Source organism: Schistocerca americana, chromosome 8 (genome assembly GCF_021461395.2).
Source record: "Schistocerca americana isolate TAMUIC-IGC-003095 chromosome 8, iqSchAmer2.1, whole genome shotgun sequence".
Lineage (NCBI taxonomy): Eukaryota > Metazoa > Arthropoda > Insecta > Orthoptera > Acrididae > Schistocerca > Schistocerca americana.
Window position 1 is genome coordinate 103,354,313 of NC_060126.1, and position 19,973 is coordinate 103,374,285.

Sequence of the window (19,973 nt, forward strand, 5' to 3'; positions counted from 1 at the left end):
TTTTCAGTCAAACTTTAGATGTTCTGTAACACAAAGCCTTGGGTGATTGCTTTCCTTATGTTAGCAAAGTTCAAAAATATCATTTAATTTTATTGCAATGAAGAACAAGAAAAGACCTTAGACTGCTTTTAAAAAATCTGTGCTCTCTCACTTTCTCCCTCTCTCTCTTTCTCTCTCTCTTACACTCAAATATCAGGTGTCATCCCATGCATATTATTCATGAAGGAAAATCCTAGTGACCTCCCATTTTGAAACTAAAGGTAAATGACCTTTTTTGGTACACAACATTTAAAAAAATGAAAATTTACTATTTTGGTAGCCCATGTGCATTAAAGACATGCAGCTATACTCTGCAAGCTACTGTGAAGAGCATGGCAGAGGGTATGTCCCATTGTACCAATCATTAGCAGTTTCTTCTGTTTCATTCACGTATTCAGATCACATACAACACTAAGTGCATTTCAGTTCAGACTGACGTGATTGAAGGATTCTTCATTTTAATGAATGTTTCTTTGTTTGTCCCATATGCATTCATATGCCATTAATTTTACAATTGGTTCATGAGTTGTTGCAAGAAATGTGTGTATTTAATATATTTTAGCAGCAGTTCATGTGGTTTCGGTGTGCGAATGTGAGCACAAGACATAATTGAATTGAATTATATGCAAATAGTAACATTTCAGTTCTGTTTGATGTAACAAGTGGTGTTGATTATGAAATTCCAATTGCTGACTGACATTAGCTATTAGATATCATGTTTTCTTTTCTTTTTCAAAGTGAATTTGTAATAGTCATCACAAAGCATCAATTTCACTGTGAAATCAGTAATGCCACCCAAAAGACAAGTGACTGGTCAATTTAAATGACGTGCATGAAAGAAAATGTTAGAAACAGATGAACAATGGGAAGTAAGACTTGAAATCATTCAAATACACACTGTTCAAACCCATTCATGTAAAACGGATGAACAATGGGAATCAAGACTGGAAATGACTTGAATACACAATGCTCAAGCCTGTTCATCTGGAACAGTCAAGCAATAGGAAGTAAGACTGTATTTACAGCTTGCTGCATTCCAGTACAATGATAATATTTTCATTACATGCAGTCTTCATCCAAGTGTGTGTAGTGGAAAAATGGATGAAGTATCCATGTATTGTAGTGCTCTCAAATTTAAGAATGAAAACCAGGTATGTGCCAGAATTATATTCGATACTTGAGCCATTCAGCCATTCGTATCAAGTGACACAAGCCAGTCGAAACATTTCTAGACAAACATATGCAAGTACAACTCATTTTTCCAAATGACATTGCTCAGTGCAACAAATATTGTGCTTGAATAATACACGACAACATTCAAAGTGCAAGGGCAAACTTATCATTGTGCAAGACCGGTTCTACCACTGCTGAATACAGATCACAAATATCTTAAAATTTATTTCTTGAGAAAACATTGACGAACAGTTTAGGCAGCATTATTGATTCAATATGAAAACGAAAGAAAAATGGAAAAAATTGTGTTGGATCTCAAACTTTATTCAATGAACATGATAGATTAATTCGATTATTCAGAACTGTCCCAGAACAAATAGCAGCTGATGATTGCACAAAGTAGTAGTTAGAACAGACAAAACACCTGTCAGCTAACATGAAAGACAGGACATGCACCAACAATTGATCAAGTGATGATCATTATAACTGGTGAAGAATTTAACTTGTGATATAATTTTTCATCATAGAAGTGGCGAGTTCGACTCTCAGAAACACATCACTCATACTGTAGATTGCAGTATCCAGTTTTAATTTGGCAAGGAATGGTGGATATCATTTCAAAATCAAATTGAGAAGTCTGCAAACAGATGAGAGGAAATAAATACTGTGTGCATATCGACTGATGATTTATAAAAACACTGAAAACCATATCTTGAGATCTTGACAATTGTTCATCCATCAATACACTTTCAATATATATGTGAAAATTGAAACTGAACAACTCCAGACTTATTTGAAGTTATCACCAGAAACATGATTCATGGTCCACGTTGCGTGTTCAACAAAAGTTCACCATGAATCTGATGTGAAATGTATATCATGATACCCAAGAGTTGTATTGCTGAGACATATACTGGCAATGGCAGACATCAACTGTATCATTGATGAGCAACTGAAGATCATCACTTGAAAGCATGAACTAATGATGCTGAAGTCGATAATTGTTGGATTGTATCATGTTCATGATTACTCATGAAAACGTACAACAAAGCACACATCACTATTGAGTACTGTAGTGTGATGAAATTGCAAATATGTCAACAAAGGAATGATATGGTGACTTTTAGAGTGGGAAATGCAACAGAATCTAGCAGTGTAATTGACCAGTATCAACTGGGATATTACATCATTAGCAGCAATGAAGCAGTATGGTGTTGTTTGTTTGTTAGGTTTTTTTTTCAGTCTGTAAACAACATGTACCAGTTGTTCATTTGGCAGTGCACTTTGGAAATGGATGGTACATGTACTTCACAATAGAAAATGTATGTGCGAGAGCATTGTACCCACCATCAACAATGTTAACTGCAATTTTCTCATTGTGCAGACATGATATGTTTCCTGGGATGCTACTTTACTCTGAAGTACCAACATACTACACATAGAATGAATCAGCGAACAATGCCAAATTAATCTGCAAACAATGTATTCAGTCATGATTTGCAATGAGAAATACACTTTGATATCAAGAAATTGGATACATTTGTTCAAATGAACCTTTTGAAACTGATCCCAGAACAGCACATAGCTTATGACAGGATCAAAGGGTTGTATTTCTAGATGCACCCGGAGATATAGGCAAAACTTTTCTCATTTTCCTTACTTTGGCAACTATATGATCATGATAAATTATTGCACAGGCTAGTGCATCATTTGGAATTGTGGTGTCTCCTTTGGATGGTGGCAGACAGTGCATTCAGCACTGAAATTTCCATTGAATAGCCAGACCACAGACATACCAACAAGCAATCTCAACAAAAATTATGGAATGGCTAAAATACTGCTATAATGTCAACTCATTGTATGGGATGAATGTCCTATGGTGCGCAAAAAAGTATTGAAACCACTTCATCGTACCCTCAGATATTTGAGAGAAAATGAAAAGTTCTTCTATGGCAAACTTCTTTTACTCTCTGGTGAGTTTCGACAAACTTTACCAGTATAACACTTTCAGTAGCCTTTGGTGAACTTAATGCATGTCTAAAATTGTCAGTTTTTTGACAACACATACAGAAATTAACTTTGAAGACCAGTATGCATGTATGAAGACCAGTATGCATGTACAACTACAACATGACACTCCATATCCCATAAAAATAATTTTGGATTTTGTGCATGGCAAAATAGCCAATGAACCCACATAATGCATTACATTGCAAACAAACTTCTCTAAAATCACAGCAACCACAGACAACTTGATTCAAAAAGTTACTCCAAAAAATCACACAGAACTACAAAAAACATCAATGACTTAGTACACTTGCTGTATTAGCAACCAAAAACAACTATGTTAATGCCATTCAGCATTCAGAATGAATTATCAGTGGAAGCAAAAATATATCAGTCTATCTATACATCAATGAATCAGGATTAAGTTGTCCATTATCCAGCTGAATTCTTGAATGTACTTGATTTGCCAGGCATGCTGCCACAAGTTTTAGTATTGGAAATTGGGATGCATATCATTCTTCTCGGAAACATAAATCCACCACAACTTTGCAAAGGTACCAGACTTTCAGTGAAAAAGACAATGAACAGTGCCACCAAAGTTAAAATTTTAAATTTACAGGAAAAGACGTACTGTTACTACACATCCCAATTCTGAAAAATATGTCATTTGAATTCAAATGATTGTAGCATTCAGAGTGACTTGCATTTGCAATGACAATCAACAATGCACAGGAACAATTACTACAAGTGTGGACTAAATTTGACAAATCCATGCTTCTCCCATGGTCAGCTGTAAGTGGTTAACTCAAGCATTGGAAAACATTGTGATTTATTCACATTTGCACCAGACGGAGACAAAAATTGTATATCCAAAAGCAGCAGAATTTAAATACAAACACTTTGTTTCTGTGGTTGGCATTGCAACACATGCTGGGTATTTGGCTAGTAGAAGTATAATTGTTAGTTGTTTCACACATAACATTGCCCATGTTTTCTCTTAATGGATAGTAGCTGCCCATATTATATTGTTTGGTGTTTTTTATCTGTAAGATGTAATTTTTTCAAATTAAAATTGAAAAGTCTGAGAAAATTAGATGCACCTTTCATATCAAAGTTTGTATGCTCCTGTGAGTTGGACTGACTTGATGTTCAGCTCTCTGTATTTGTAGAAATACTGTTAGCTGCTCTTTCTTCTTTGATGCTAAAAATATTAAGGAGAGACTATGTAAAACAGTAACATACTTAAATAACAATGAATTTAACAAGGCCAGTATACCATTTCCCCTCCTGCATTTAGTTTTGTTTCAAATGGAAGATTTATAAGTCACCCTTGAACTCAGATTTGTTGTTGTTTTTTTTGCTACCCATTATGGAAATCCAGTATGCTTGGTAAGTATAAAGATTTGAATATAAGCGAAAAAAAAATATTTACAGCATTTATAAATGTAAAGACTTAGAAATATTACTAAATTATTAGGTAATATTATATTTTGACAACTACTGAACTCGAATACATTATCTCACCACCACCCCAACAATGAAGTTTTTAATCTGGCCACTGATCTTTGATGAACTGTGTTTGATTCTCATCTGTAATAGGAGAGATATTTATATAGTAGTCCAATTATTGCCGAGGTTTCATCAGTGTCTGTCCCTCCACTTCCAGCTTTATCAGAACAGTAAAGCTGCATTGCCAGTGCCATTTGTAACTATACTAGAAGCAGCTGTGGCCACATCTGCTAGCATACTTTAATGTTGTCGTAGAAGTTCCAGCTATCAGACATTCAACTTACAAAAAGGTGTTCCAATAACATTTCATTTTTAATATAGTCATTTCCTGGCATAATGACACAATCTCAACCAATAAATAATAGTGAAATGGTTTTATAGAGAATGAATGAGACCTTTTATAGACAAAGTAGTAGGAGGCAAGAAGGCACACTAAAAGAAAATAGTTACTTCTTTGTTATCAAACTTTCTTCCATCTTAAAAGCAAAAGGTTGTTTATATATGTAGACACACATTTCCAGTATTCCTTGGATGAGTGGCTGTCTTGATTGTCAGTTATTACCTTTGTTACACCATCCAGAAATGTCCATTATCACAATAAATGTTTAAGATGTCTGTAAAGACTATTAGCAACTAAGAGCAATACTGAAAAAACTGCATTGTCACAAAGCTTTTATCAAAAACCCAATGTGTCAGGTGTCGAGCACTACGGAGTTGCCGGCGCCCAGCGAGTTCCTGCTCACGGCGGCAGACCTGCTGCAGCTGCGGCTGTCCGCCCGGCTGGTCGTGGTGAGCAGCAGCCACACGAGGGACCACCATGGCTGGGCAAGTGCTGACGGTGTGGTCGGCCTGACCAGGGCGCTGCTCGCTGCAGGCGCTCAATGTGTCTTGGTCTCACTCTGGCCCGTGCCGGACACGGCAGCACGCCTCCTACTCAGAGCTTTCTACTCTGCCCTCTTGCAGGTGTGCATTCCAAAAAATACTTTTGATCTAATGATTGTATACATGATAGAAATTATTATGTTAAATGTAATGATGTATTGTGAATGATTCACTTCCTATTGACTGTCACCATTTTTGTCAGTCCTGGATATGAATGAAATATGTAAATGTATGATTAACTACCAAAATGTGTTATTACCACATCCTAAGAGTCTTCATCCCCTTGGCTGCAATGTACAGAGTGGACAAGAAGTCCCCCTGTCACCTTGTATCAAATGCTAATTGATTTTATTTGTTTTAGTGCAAGTATTTACTTACATATTAAGTGTTCAGTACATCTATATTTTCCCCCTCATGCTGTAAATATATTTCCATATTCTTCTTGACATATTTTTGAGCATGTCAGGTGTAGTAGTGTGAAATGCATGCTCAGCAGCATGGAGCAATTCTTCATTTGTAGCATAATGACATGCCTTAATGATGCCCCGTAACAAAGTACCAGGTATGGTGAGGTCAGGACTACTTGGTGGCCATTTCAAGGGTGCTGGTATTGCTGATGAACCATGACATATCCACCATCCTGGAAACCATTCGTTTAGGAACCATGCACTGTAAGAGCATAGTGAGGAGGTGCTCCATCTTGCTGCAGCCATAAGTGTTCTGGGAGGCCCGTTTCCTCAAGCTGAAGCATTAACCATGTTTGCAACATGTAAATAATTTGCACCATTCTGAGTCTCTTAAAAAAATATGGTCTAAGCAGATGTTGTGATGTCATCCTTGCCCATATCATTTGTGAGTGAGATCCCTTTTTAACTCAACTGTGTGATGATAATTCTCTTTGGCTCAAACGACAAAATTTGTAGCATGTGACCTTGGCATGGTTCACTGCATTTGGAAATTGAGTTAACAAAGCATTAACTCGTTTACAAACATCAGTTTAAAAGGTCTGACCTTAAGGTCTTTTTTCATGTGTTGCCCTTGGTACACCGAGTTCTGAAGCATGTTTATGTGCTAACTTCATAGGAGATTGTTAAATCAAAGCAGAGACTCCGACTCATTTTTCTTCTTGTGCCTTCTTCCTTCCACTCCGTGGTTTGTAATTAACACAACCAAAAGTAAAAGCTCATCTTTCTCAATCCAGAAATGTTGCCTTCCATGTATCATCGTCAGCTGTGTGTTATCATTCATGCACCCACACAGTTGTCATTAACTGCTCCTCAATAGTGTAACTATGACCACTCACATTTGCCACGGCTACAAATTAAAACTTGACTGCAACTGTGAAAACATGTAAACACGAATTCCAACGGATTCCAACAATCAATAGCAAGTAATATTGCTACCATCCTGAATAGTAACATTTTATGCTAAACAGGGGTTACAGTGGTATGGGGACTTCTCACTCATACTGTACATTTATTTTTGGCAATTAGAGAGCAATTCATTTAGTGTAAGTTATATTTCCATATGTAAGTATTTTTTCCCATTTGCTTCTATAATCTTGCATGTGGACACGTGTTCTTTGTTACACATATAGAGATTGTGGATAGAATTGTAGAACAGAAAAGCCCATTAATCTGGCATCCAACAGTCCGGAACATTCAATAAGCCAGCATCACTTCATATATACTGAATATTTTGGACACATTTGGTAGAATTTAGTCACACTCAGCAATGGTCAACAAATTTAGAGTTCTCTACTGCCAGTAATAGTTTCAATGACATGTCAAATAGCATCTGCCATGCATGAGTTGTCTATAGCAACGAAAGCATCCTGTTTTATTAAAGTGTAATCACAATCAGTGCTGTTCTATATCACAATTACAGTTGTGTTTCTTATTGTTGTGGGAATGTTTTCTAAACTGAGCAACTCTGAAAACAAAGTGGAAGTGAAACATAAACATGTTACACTTACGATACAACAAAAGCTTGACATCATTAATCAGATTGAGAAAGGTATGAATAGAAATAAAGTTCTGGAAGAGTATAAAGTTGGATCTCCAACAATCTATGATATTAAAAAAATAAAGGCCAACCTTGAAAGTTTGCCTCATAGAGAGTTGCAGTACTGTGCCAAGCGGTCTGAAGGAAACCGTGCAACAGGCACTATGATTATGGAAAAAATAAACAGTTCTGTGATGACTTGAGTTTATTAGAAATTGAATGTGTATTTGCTTATGGTTGACTATACTGATTTAAAACTTGTCATGGAATTTGGAAGCTTGATGTTGGTGGGGAATTATGATCAGCACATCAAAATGCATCTGAAGAATACAGAGAAACTTTTTGCAAGTTAAGCACCATAACTTACTTGGTAGTAAAATCTACAATGCCAATGAAATGAGTGTACTTTGATGTTGTTTATCACGTTCAACTTTGGCAGGTAAAAATGACAAGTGCACCTAAGGTTGCTTAAAAAAAAATAAAAAGAATAAAAAAAAAAAAATTGGCAAGTAAAAAAAGACAAGGGATTTTAAAGACATTTTAATAAATCTTCCTGTAATTTATGGAGCCCATTCCAGTGCATGGGTAACTTCAGAATTGTTAGAATTGGTTTTCCAACAATTTTGTACCTTCTGTAAGAAATAATTAAGGAAAAAAAGAAAAAAAAATTATTTGCCTGAACGGAGAAGGGTTGTGTTGCTAAATAACTGCAGAGCTCACTCTCCAGCATCTGAATTGATCTCGGGGAATATATTCATCACGTATCTTGCAGCAAAAGTGACTTCTCTGGTTCAGGCAATGGATCAGGGAGTAATTAAAAGTTATGGATTATTTACAGAGCTTCTTTTATTCAAGAGCCCATCAATTCAGACTGTTCATTGGTGGATTTTTTTTTTTTTTTTAAATCAACATTAAAAATGTTTTTGGAACCATTTTGGTGTGGAATGAAATTAACCCTGCTTCTCTTCGGATGCCCTGGTGCAAACTCTGGCCAAAAACCTACAAAGAAGAAACAGATTCCACTATTCCAATCGAAAATGCTGCTGTTCTTAAACAGCTAGATGTTGCTCAAAATGAAGTAATGAATCTGCTGCGAGATGAAGTTTTGGACTGGATAGACATTGAGAATAAAGAACCTGTATTCGAAAAGATATCAGGTGATGTATGAAACAGGCGAAATACCCTCAGACTTCAAGAAGAATATAATAATTCCAATCCCAAAGAAAGTAGGTGTTGACAGATGTGAAAATTGATGAACTATCAGTTTATGCAAAATACTAATGCGAATTCTTTACAGACGAATGGAAAAACTGGTAGAAGCCGACCTCGGTGAAGATCAGTTTGGATTCCGCAGAAATGTTGGAACACGTGAGGCAATGCTGACCCTATGACTTATCTTAGAAAATAGATTAAGGAAAGGCAGACCTACATTTCTAGCATTTGTGGACTTAGAGAAAGATTTTGACAATGTTGACTGGAATACTCTTTCAAATTCTAAAGGTGGCAGGGGTAAAATACAGGGAGCGAAAGGCTATTTACAATTTGTACAGAAACCAGATGGCAGTTATAAGAGTCAAGGGGCATGAAAGGGAAGCATCGATTGGGAAGGGAGTGAGACAGGGTTGTAGCCTGTCCCCGATGTTATTCAATCTGTATATTGAGCAGGCAGTAAAGGAAACAAAAGAAAAATTCGGAGTAGGTATTAAAGTCCATGGAGAAGAAATAAAAACTTTGAGGTTTGCCGATGACATTGTAATTCTGTCAGAGACGGCAAAGGACTTGTAAGAACAGTTGAACGGAATGGACAGTGTCTTGAAAGGAGGATATAAGATGAACATCAACAAAAGCAAAACAAGGATAATGGAATGTAGTCGAATTAAGTCGGGTGATGCTGAGGGAATTAGATTAGGAAATGAGACATTTAAAGTAGTAAAGAAGTTTTGCTATTTGGGGAGCAAAATAACTGATGATGGTCGAAGTAGAGAGGATATAAAATGTAACCTGGCAATGGCAAGGAAAGCGTTTCTGAAGAAGAGAAATTTGTTAACATCGAGTATAGATTTAAGTGTCAGGAAGTCGTTTCTGAAAGTATTTGTATGGAGTGTAGCCATGTATGGAAGTGAAACATGGATGATAAATAGTTTGGAGAAGAAGAGAATAGAAGCTTTTGAAATGTGGTGCTACAGAAGAATGCTGAAGATTAGATGGGTAGATCACATAACTAATGAGGAGGTATTGAATAGGATTGGGGAGAAGAGGAGTTTGTGGCACAACTTGACAAGAAGAAGGGACCGGTTGGTAGGACATGTTCTGAGGCATCAAGGGATCACAAATTTAGCATTGGAGGGCAGCGTGGAGGGTAAAAATTGTAGAGGGAGACCAAGAGATGAATACACTAAGCAGATTCAGAAGGATGTAGGTTGCGCTAGGTACTGGGAGATGAAGAAGCTTGCACAGGATAGAGTACCATGGAGAGCTGCATCAAACCAGTCTCAGGACTGAAGACCACAACAACAACAACAACAACAACAACATCAGGTGAACTAATAGTAGAAAGTGTGACAGGGCCAAACAAGGATTTCAACGACCAGATATCAAATCCAGTGAAGAAGAAGGTGCTGACATGACAAACTCCACACCTTCACTTATCTGGAATGAAGCAACTGCTGCTATTGATAAACTTTTAAGATTTGCTGAAAGCAGCAAATTGTACAACACTGCAGAATTTGTAAATTTATGTACTATGCGCAACGAGTTTTTGAAGAAAAAATTGAACTAAAAAAAAAGGACATTGAGTCTTATTTCGAGTGAATAAAATATAGAAATTATGTATGTATTGTAGTGTGAAACATACACAGTAATATTTTACAGTATACTACTGTACTGTCCTGAATTTAACGTAAAATCTCGAAATTACAGTTCGGGATGTGTGCAATGAATTTTTTTCATTTGTTCTCTAAAATGTTGTGTTGTACAGTACACATTTTTTTAATCACTTTAACAGAAGCAGGGAATGTACGATAAACAATCTAAGGCTGGTCACTAGTTGGACATTGTTTACCTTGTGTCTCCCTCGGTACACCACTATTTTTAAAGATACTTGGTAATCTGGCATTTTCAGTAGCCGGCTCCATCATGGTCAGATTAGTGGATTTCTACTGTACAAAATCGCTTTGATCAGTTTATCTACACATATATTCTCAAAATGGGTGCAAAACAATTGATTTTTTGTTTGCAATGTCAAACAGAAGAGATGTGGAGCAACTGTGCTTCCATTCTTCCACCATTGCAAGTGAGATAAACCAAAATTAGTGCTCATCTTTGGTGCACTGATGTTGATGAAATTTACTGAGCGAGAACAATAGCTGTAATTTTGTGTACGTGTCTTCATTCTGTGAGCATTTAGTTGACTTAGAGTTTTTCCTTTGCGTACAGGTGAGTGATAGTACTGATATTCAATTTTTAATTATTTTGATGGTTCCATAGAAATGTTTTAACTCTATTCACAGGGTTCACGTGTATCAAAAGCTCTAGCAGAAGCCATGCTAACTGTGCAACATACTAAGCATTTTGCTCATCCTGCCAACTGGGCTGGTTTCCTATTGGTAGGAACAGATGTGCGCCTATCAAACAAGGTGGCTCTCATGGGCCAGGCTCTGTGTGAGCTCCTCAAGAGTCCTGACAAGTGTCGTGATGCTCTCAGAGTCACTCTCCATTTGGTAAGTAATTGCAGCTGTGGAGAATATTAGCAGGGCCATTCTTTAATCAATACTGAAGATGTACAATATATGCCAATGTTACAATTAGAATCTTTACTAGTTTCATTCGTTTCTTGAACCTTGACCTGTTGCTCCCCTTATTGTCCTTTGTAACAATCTGTTTTACTGTCGGGCTATACTGCAGTTTTCTATTTTACCCATTTTATGTGTGTGCCATTGCAGTTGAGGCTAATGTATCACTGCTTTGCAATGGTTTTTAAGTCTGTTGTCAAATAATTTGGCCCTCTTGCTTTGTCAAGTACAGTAAAAAAGTTTTCTTATTCTGTAGTTTTTTCTATCAGTCATCAGGACTGAGATAATATAGTGGTTAAGACATGGAAGTCACAACTGTGTTCAAATCTCCAAACTGCTATTCTGTTCTGGTTTTCAGTGGTTTTCATAAATTTCTCTGTTGAATACCCAGTTTACTTAGTGAATGTTAAACAATGTTAAACTTTCTTCTTGTTGTTCACCATTTTCTAACCACTCTCTCATTTTATGATCCTCTTCCACTTTTATCACCCTTTCGATGCAACTTTCTCTTGTTCTTTTTCATATATGAATTGTTTTATTTTCCATTAGTTAATATTACCTTTATTCCATTTGAGGATTACTCCTCCCCCTCCCTCCACCTCATCCTCTCCCTCCTCCCTCCCCACCACCCCATGCCATCTTTCATATTTGTTGCCCTCCATAGAGGCCATTAAAAACCTGCTTCCCAAGTGAATTTTGAATAACAGATTTTGAAAATATTGTTGGCACTGTTACTGTTGTAAGTTCATGGAATGCTGATTCATTTCTTTACTGATTAACTTAAAATAAAATTTATCATTTCAGGTTGAAAAGTCACTGCAAAGAATCCACCGTGGCCAGAAGAATGCCATGTACACAACGCAAAAGAGCATAGAAAATAAAGTGGGCCATGTAAATGGATGGAAAGAGCTGTTGATGTCTGTGGGATTCAGATTTGAACCTGCAGCCAATGGCATTCCATCATCTGTATTCTTTCCTCAGAGTGACCCAGAGGAAAGGTTAACTCAGTGTAGTGCCAGCTTGCAGGCTTTGTTAGGTAACAATATATTAAACTTGGAAATTCGTATCTGTGTTGTTACAGAATCTTAGAAAATGATAATGCCAAGAACAGTTGTTATCTGTAGAGATTGAGTACTTTGATTCCATAGTTTATTTAGTGTTAGTATTCTCACATAACAGTTATCTCAGATCTTTACAAATATTTGTTTAAAAATTCAAGTACCTGAACTCTTGTAATATGAGTATGTCTTGGTGTCATACTGAAAAAAAGTACTGTATTTTATAATGTCAACAAACAGATTCTAGGATGTTACAGATAATCAGTCAATACAGTTTTACCACCTTACAAAAGTCAACAGTAATTTTATATAATTGTTCTTAAAACTGCTTTTAAAACTGTCAATTCATGGCCAAGTTTGACATAAAGGATGTCTGCACCATTCTTTACTGTTCCATTACTTCCCACCCTTTCTTTATTCCCCTTCTGAACTTTTTTATCTGTCTAGCATTTTCTCTCTCAAATTCTACTTTCTTCTTTTCATTCATGATTTCCTGGTGTTTTGAGCATGGTTTGTACTCTGAAGATGGAGCTATTTCCTACATGTATATTCCACAGAGATAGCAACCTTCTTAGCAGTTGATGTGGTTCATGGAAACAGCTGTGGCCTTTGATTATGACACAGTCACACTGGTTTGCTACCCAATGATCCATTCTATGAGGAACATATGTAGCCCTCATTTAAGAAATCCCTGTGTTTATTTGGGTTCAGTAAACTGGGAAAATAACATACATTCTAAATTATGATAAACAAATTAAAAATTTAACCTCACATGAAATTCTGACATTCATTAACAATGCAACACTAAGTATGTGAGTGTTGGGGCTTGATGAGGTTCCTATGATTCCTGCATCTCCGCTGTGCATTGGATGTTTTACTAATGTGTTTCATAACAGTGTCCTTTTTATCTTCTGTTATTATAAACACAAATGTAATTATATAATAATCTAACAGTCTGCACCCTGAGTTGATTCTGTGCCACATGAATATTGCATTGTTCAACAGAGTAATAAAAATACAATTAAATATAAAACTTCAAAAATAGTCAAAAATTAAAATATTAGGCAAAGTAGAGATGAAAAAAATTGTCTTATCAGTATAAAAGATGGCAACAGGTTCTCAAGCAAAACCATCTTTTACTTTCAGAAACAGTAGTTCATTCTGTTGGAGGAGAGAGGAAAGTGTAAAAGTGAATGATGTTGAAAATGTAATTAAAATGGAGACAGATAACATTGTGTTTGCATAGGGAACTGCATCAAGAAAAGTATAGAGCAGTATGATAGCACAAAAGTTAACAGTGGAGTGTGCCAAATAAGATTCATGAACTGTCACATTAGGAAAAAAAGCTGCAAAAAATGAGGCAGAGGCAGTTGACATGTGAGAGATGAGCACACAACAAGCTGGAAACTGTACAAGAAGTAGGCAGAGGGTCAATAGAAATTTCAGGAGGGCGAAATAGTAGAGGAAATAAAAGTACTGGATGAAACAATGATAAAACAGAGTAGGGAGGAAATGATGACAGAAAGAAAGCAATGCAAAGTGCCAAGAATTTTCTGAAGATTGGCATGGTCATGCAGAGTGCTGCATGTTATGTGTACACACTATCTATGTGTACTTATTCATCATGTCATTCGTGTAGAATGATTGTACATGAGCTGTAATAGAATACAGATAATACTACTCTGATGAAGTAGCCATAATGGAATGTGCATACAACAGATTTTTCAGTAGTATCAATGGTCTGGCAAAGAAATAAGTTGGAATGAGACCATAAAATCTCACAAGGCAGTTCCAAGTGTATGGGCAGATAACAAACTGATATTCTGGTGGAGTAAGTAGACTTTTAAACAAAGCAGGCCTCTTTCCAGAATAAGATTTTAGAAAATCGTACTCATTGCAGAGTAAGTACTATCTACCGGCCTCACTGATCTTTTAGCGTGTATCCAAGCAGCATCTCTTATGTTACCCAAATTTCTTCGTGCCACACTGCATTGTTTTCTGCAGTCCTCACAACATTATTGTGAAATCGTATGCTCCTTAAGTCCATTTACCATATAGTTTGTGTTCTTGTGAATTACTTCATGCAGTACTTACACTTTGCCCCCAAAATTGACACTGTCTTCTCATAAAATGGGGGCCATGTGTGAGAGTATTTACATCAGATATTGCATCTAGTGCAGTGATATTCAGCTTTAAGCATGAACATGACTGCCATTTACTATCTACGAGAATAAATTGATGCATGCAAATAGTTTGTACACCAATTATACACTTCACTATTACCTCTCATCTACCTTCTGAAATGCCACAGAAACACTCTTGAAGACTTTGCTGGGGCAGTGCACAGAAAGGGGAGGGGGGGGGGGTGTTTCTGCTACACGACCTCAGTCAAAGTTTAGTCATCATCACATCTCTAGTGGCGTATTAAAATAAACCTTCGTGACATTTGAAGACTGCGACTTGAATTTTGATCTTTGCCATTTGCAGGCAGTGTTCTGACATATAGATCTGTCCTGTGCCTAAGTTGTTCTCTTTCATATGTTTCTTTCCCAGGCATACTATACCTACCAGATGTGCAGGATAGAGGCAGTGGAGCTTGAAAAAGTAAGAATGCCATTGAGGGATTGAAGTTGTGAGTCATTCTGTGATGCATCTCCAGAAAATGCAACATATTTGAGGGGTAAACCATCACCAAGATGGTTATGTGGAAACTCGCTCCACATCAAGGGTTTTGTTACTGCTAAGGAAATCTTGATTTCACTTGTTTCCATCGTCCTGGTGACTAACTAACCCTCACACACACTGCTTTTTACTGTTTATCTTTCTCTTCTCATCCTTTGCTTCTTTTTCCCCTTCTTTTCATGTTGTGTGGTACTTCAACCTAATTTAATTTCCCTTGTAGACTTTTATTCTTATATTTGATTGTATATTGTTTCTATCATCTTTTATGAACACTTGGCCTTCCTGCTTCCATTTATATCTGATTCATTAATGACACTTTCTATTCCTCTTCCTTGGCATTGTTTTATCCTTTGACCACTGTTTAATCTAATGTACCACCCCTGCATTTCTGTCTCCAGCAGTCTAAATGATCAAATCCATCTGTCTCCAGATTCTTTTCTTTCTCTCTGCTCCAGCAGAAGGAATTAATTGCAGTGGAAACTTTAAGTTGTGGCTGTAGAATTACTGTTGTTTTTAATATCAGTAAATATAAGTATTATACACTTTTATTCAATTGGACTACATCACATATGTGTAAGTGCTACATTGCTGTTCCTGTCTGCAGGTTTAACGGGTACATCTTTGTATGCTCTGTCTAAACTTATGTCGAATGTGGAAGTGGCAGATGACATCATTGGAGTCATACGACAAGTTATAGGACAGTTCAGCATGAAGAATCCTGAAACAGATAGTGTAGAAATACCTATCAGTGTGAAACTATGGAGGGTTCCTGGCTGCCATGAATTACTTGCTTCCCTAGGTATGATCATTTTGTTATCTTAATTTGCTTTCTGATTAAAATATAGTAACAGGATCAAATATTGCATGAAAACACAGCTGTTCACAATCCTCAGTTCTCTGAAATTGAGGCACACGGTATGATGAACAAATAAAAGCAGCTCTGCTGCCCAACATTTAGTTAACTGTTCTTTATACACAACAAACCACTTCCGGCAGTACCTTTTCAGTTAAAGTAATGGCGATACATATGTATAATAAAGAGTACAAAAACATGCAGCAAAGAGAAGATGGTGGTAGGTAACATAACTTGTCAACATTGGATTATTAGTTCCTAATCTGTGGCTGAAAAATAGTTGAAACATTACATCTTTCCAACAAAAATCAGATGTGTAATGTCTAAAAAAGAGGTTATTTTGTAAGTAGTGTGTTTTGGCACAATTCATCATAAACTGGATGTCATAACAACATTGTTTTGCAGAGTGTGGAACGTTGTTTATAATGTGAAAATTGCCAACAATTATGTGTACTTATGAATAATCCATCCATCCATCCGTTTCAGTACCCTTCATCCAACCTATGTTGGGTTGTAACTTGCATGGTGTGTCTCCAATTACCCAGAGAAACAACCATACCTGCATATAGGCTGTTATTAAGATGGGGTCACCACTCACCACTCCCTAAAACATTTTAAAGCTCCTTACTGCTCCCCTCCTGCCCCCTCCCCTCCCCCACCGCCCACTCTCTCAGTAAATTTGGGCTCAAAAGTTGGTGAAATGATCTCCAATTGTCCGTATACCAATAGAATAAAAATTTTCGTATGTCTTCTGTGTGCCATAAATAATACTGAACATTTGTTTTGTAATGTAAATGGACAGATAAAAAAATTTACTCAGCAAGCGGTGGCAGGGGGGAACATATACACAAAAGGATTGAACTTTCACAAGCTTTCGGAACCAGTGGCTCCTTCTTCTGGTGAAAGAGTTGAAGGGAAAGGAAGAGGGGATGAAGGAAAAGGACTGGAGAGGTTTAGGGAAATGGCTACAGTTTAGAAAAGTCACCTATAACCCTAGTTCAGAGCAGACTTACCGGATGGGATGAGAAGGAAGGAAAAATATTTGTTTTGTTTGCGATGTATGTCATTAAGAAATATGAAACCAAGCCACATGCTAGCTTTTCAATGTTGCATGTGCAACTGCACTGCCATATAAACGCAGCATGTTTGCAGTTTCCACTCTTCACTCTCCTCTGCTCAGAAAGGATGGCGTGGTAGTGGGAGAACTGTGCAGTGAGATGAGAGAACTTTCCACATGTGCAAGAGTACTGCCCCTGTGCAGAATTGTTAGCTATCTGCCACTGTGTTTCAAAGTGTTTGTAAATCATATAACTGAGGTGGGAGATAGGAAAAAACTGAGTATTTCCCTCGATGAATGTGGAAAACCACTTAAAAACTACATCCAGGCTGGTCAGCACACTGGCCTTCATCATTAATCCACCAGGCAGATTTTATACAGGGTCAACATGCCTCACTGTGTTCCAGAAGCAGGCATTTCAATGTGCTCAGCTATCCAGGTGATCGCTTAGAAGTATTGTAAAGTTTAAATTTCATGAAGCATATATTGTATTGTGAGAAAGTTTTGGTTCAGTTTTTGTTAATTTGTGCCATTTACCTAGTTGTATGAATGCTGCAGAAATATGTAATTTACATTAAAGTGATGGATACATTGTTTGTTTTAGGTTTTGACCTCATGGAAGTTGGCCAAGATGAGGTTACTTTAAGAACAGGCAAGCAGGCAAACAGAAGAAACATTCAGTTTGTTCTCCAGGCCTTACTTGCATTATTTGGTAAGCACATTTGTATTTGTTTTGCCTTGTATTTTACAAAATGTGCCAGGAAGTAATTAGTCACAACTCATTAAATATTGTATTCTCTGTCACCCTCTGACTTTTCCCTTTCAACATATGCTCTGAATTGTCTACAATGAATCAGTAGTCTTGTTATTAGACAGTGTAAGAAACTAACCCAATCATTGCATTTAGAGCAAGCATACCAGTACACCAGAAAAATCTTTGCGATAAATCACCAACTTTGTAGTAATCAACAAAGACCTTTACCCTAATCAGCAAATATAATGTCCCGTGAGTACACTGCACCAATCTAGGAATTAGTCAAGTTAGCATTTGATATACCACAGCTTTCTTTAGAGAACCATAAACAAAATGCATGCATGTATATTCTACTTCATCTAAGAAGTAAATCTTAGCAAACTGCCTATTGGCTTCTGTCTCGGGTTCTTCGGCCGATGTTCATCTAATGATTTTACTGATGTTTCACCAGCATGAGTGGCTGGCACTGTCAAAGCTTCACCTTCCATTGCCGGTGGTGAACTGGAGCCAAGCTTGTGGCCGCAGACTATATGTACCTGGCGCGCCAACGTCTGAGGGCTTCTCCGCACTCATTTCCGGTGTGGTTCTCCTCTTGCTACATGTGACGGTCATTTGCTGCAGTACAGGAAGCCAGGATCCATTTACCTTAAGGCTTTCCTCTTTCTTGTTGAAGCTGTTCGCATGTTTTTGTATTTCTACAGTTTCTCTGAACAAGCGGATGTGATAATGCTTCTCTGCAGCCAGAACTTCCATGTCAGCAAATTTTATTACGTGGTCAGTCTCACTCAGTCTCTGCCATGGCCAATTTCTCCACCTGCCCCAACCTGCTATGCCGCTTATGTTATTTGATCCTGGTGTTGATTGATCATCCAGTCATTCTGACGTAAACTTTTCTGCATGTGCACAGTATACGGTATATTCCTGACAATGCAATTGGGTCCCTTTTCTCCTTTGCCGATCTAAGACACTCTTTGATCTTGCTTGTCAGTTTGAAATTCATCTTTACGCCATGTTTGCTCAATGTACGGTCAGTTCTGTCTGTCGCTTTGGGAATGTATGGCACGTGAACAGCTTCAACAAGAAAGAAGAAAGCCTTAAGGTAAACAGATCCTGGCTTCCCATACTGCAGCAAATGACCGTCGCAGGTAGCAAGAGGAAAACTGTGCCAGAAATGAGTGCGTAGAAGCCCTCGGATGTTGGTGCACCATGTACATATAGTCTGCGGCCATGAACTTGGCTCAGTTCACCTCTGGCAATGCCAGCCACTCCTGCCGGTGAAACGTCAGTAAAATCATCAGATGAACGTCGGCCAAAGAACTCAAGACAGAAGCCAATAGGCAGTTTGTCAACAAGTGGCCAAGAAAGCCTTAATAATTTTGTAAATCTTAGTCTCAACATTTTGTCCTCTCTTGTTTATTAAAAGAGAAAAGAAAAAACAACCTGATGTGTAAAGTGAATCTAATCTGCTTACTTTTTCCATCTGGCTTTTTGATCTGATGGAAATGCTTTTGAATAAAGCAATTAGCAAAGTAAAGTGAACAGCTGTCAGATGTGAAGACAGAGGCGAGTGAGTTATGTAAGAAGAAAATACAAAGTAATGTGAAATATGCAACACCAGAAAAGATGAGTCAGGGAGGTTAAAGGAAGAAAAATTGATTTGTCATGGAAAAATTAAGTGTTTTGATTCTTAATACCACAAGCAGAATATTTAGCATCTGTATATACATGTTTTATGGTGGGTGATTTTTTGGCAACAACAGCTCCTCTTAAAACTTCTTGACAGATTAAAGCTGTGTGCCAGACCGAGATTTGAAATTAGGACTTTTGCCTTTTTTGGAGCCATTGGTAGAGCACTTGCTTGCAAAAGGCAAAGGTCCTGAATTTGAACCTTGGTCCGGCACACAGTTTAATCCATCAAGAAGTTGCATATCAGAGCACACTCCACTACAGCATGAGTTAAGTGAATATGAGAACTCTTTTCCAGGGTGTTCCAAAGGTATTTTCCTGTTCCAAACACACAAAAATTTAAATATCCATTAAAAGGACATAGTTTGCTATCTACAACTAAATACTGTACACTTCTAAGCTCCTCGTTATTAATTCTGTATCTTATAATTACCACTTATATGCTGAATCTTGCCACTGTGTATTATCTGCTCTTTTA

The 19,973-nt window shown here is 37.2% G+C and overlaps 1 protein-coding gene across 1 annotated transcript in view; it reads left to right on the forward strand.

Moving 5' to 3' along the window:
* LOC124545596 (tetratricopeptide repeat protein 28) overlaps positions 1 to 19,973 on the forward strand; it is a 232,198-nt gene that overhangs the window by 201,836 nt on the left and 10,389 nt on the right. Inside the window, exons 24-28 of the mRNA XM_047124544.1 lie at positions 5,425 to 5,691; positions 11,124 to 11,333; positions 12,210 to 12,441; positions 15,750 to 15,944; positions 17,660 to 17,767. Coding sequence (XP_046980500.1) covers positions 5,425 to 5,691; positions 11,124 to 11,333; positions 12,210 to 12,441; positions 15,750 to 15,944; positions 17,660 to 17,767 — 1,012 coding nt within the window. The remainder of the gene's footprint in view (positions 1 to 5,424; positions 5,692 to 11,123; positions 11,334 to 12,209; positions 12,442 to 15,749; positions 15,945 to 17,659; positions 17,768 to 19,973) is intronic.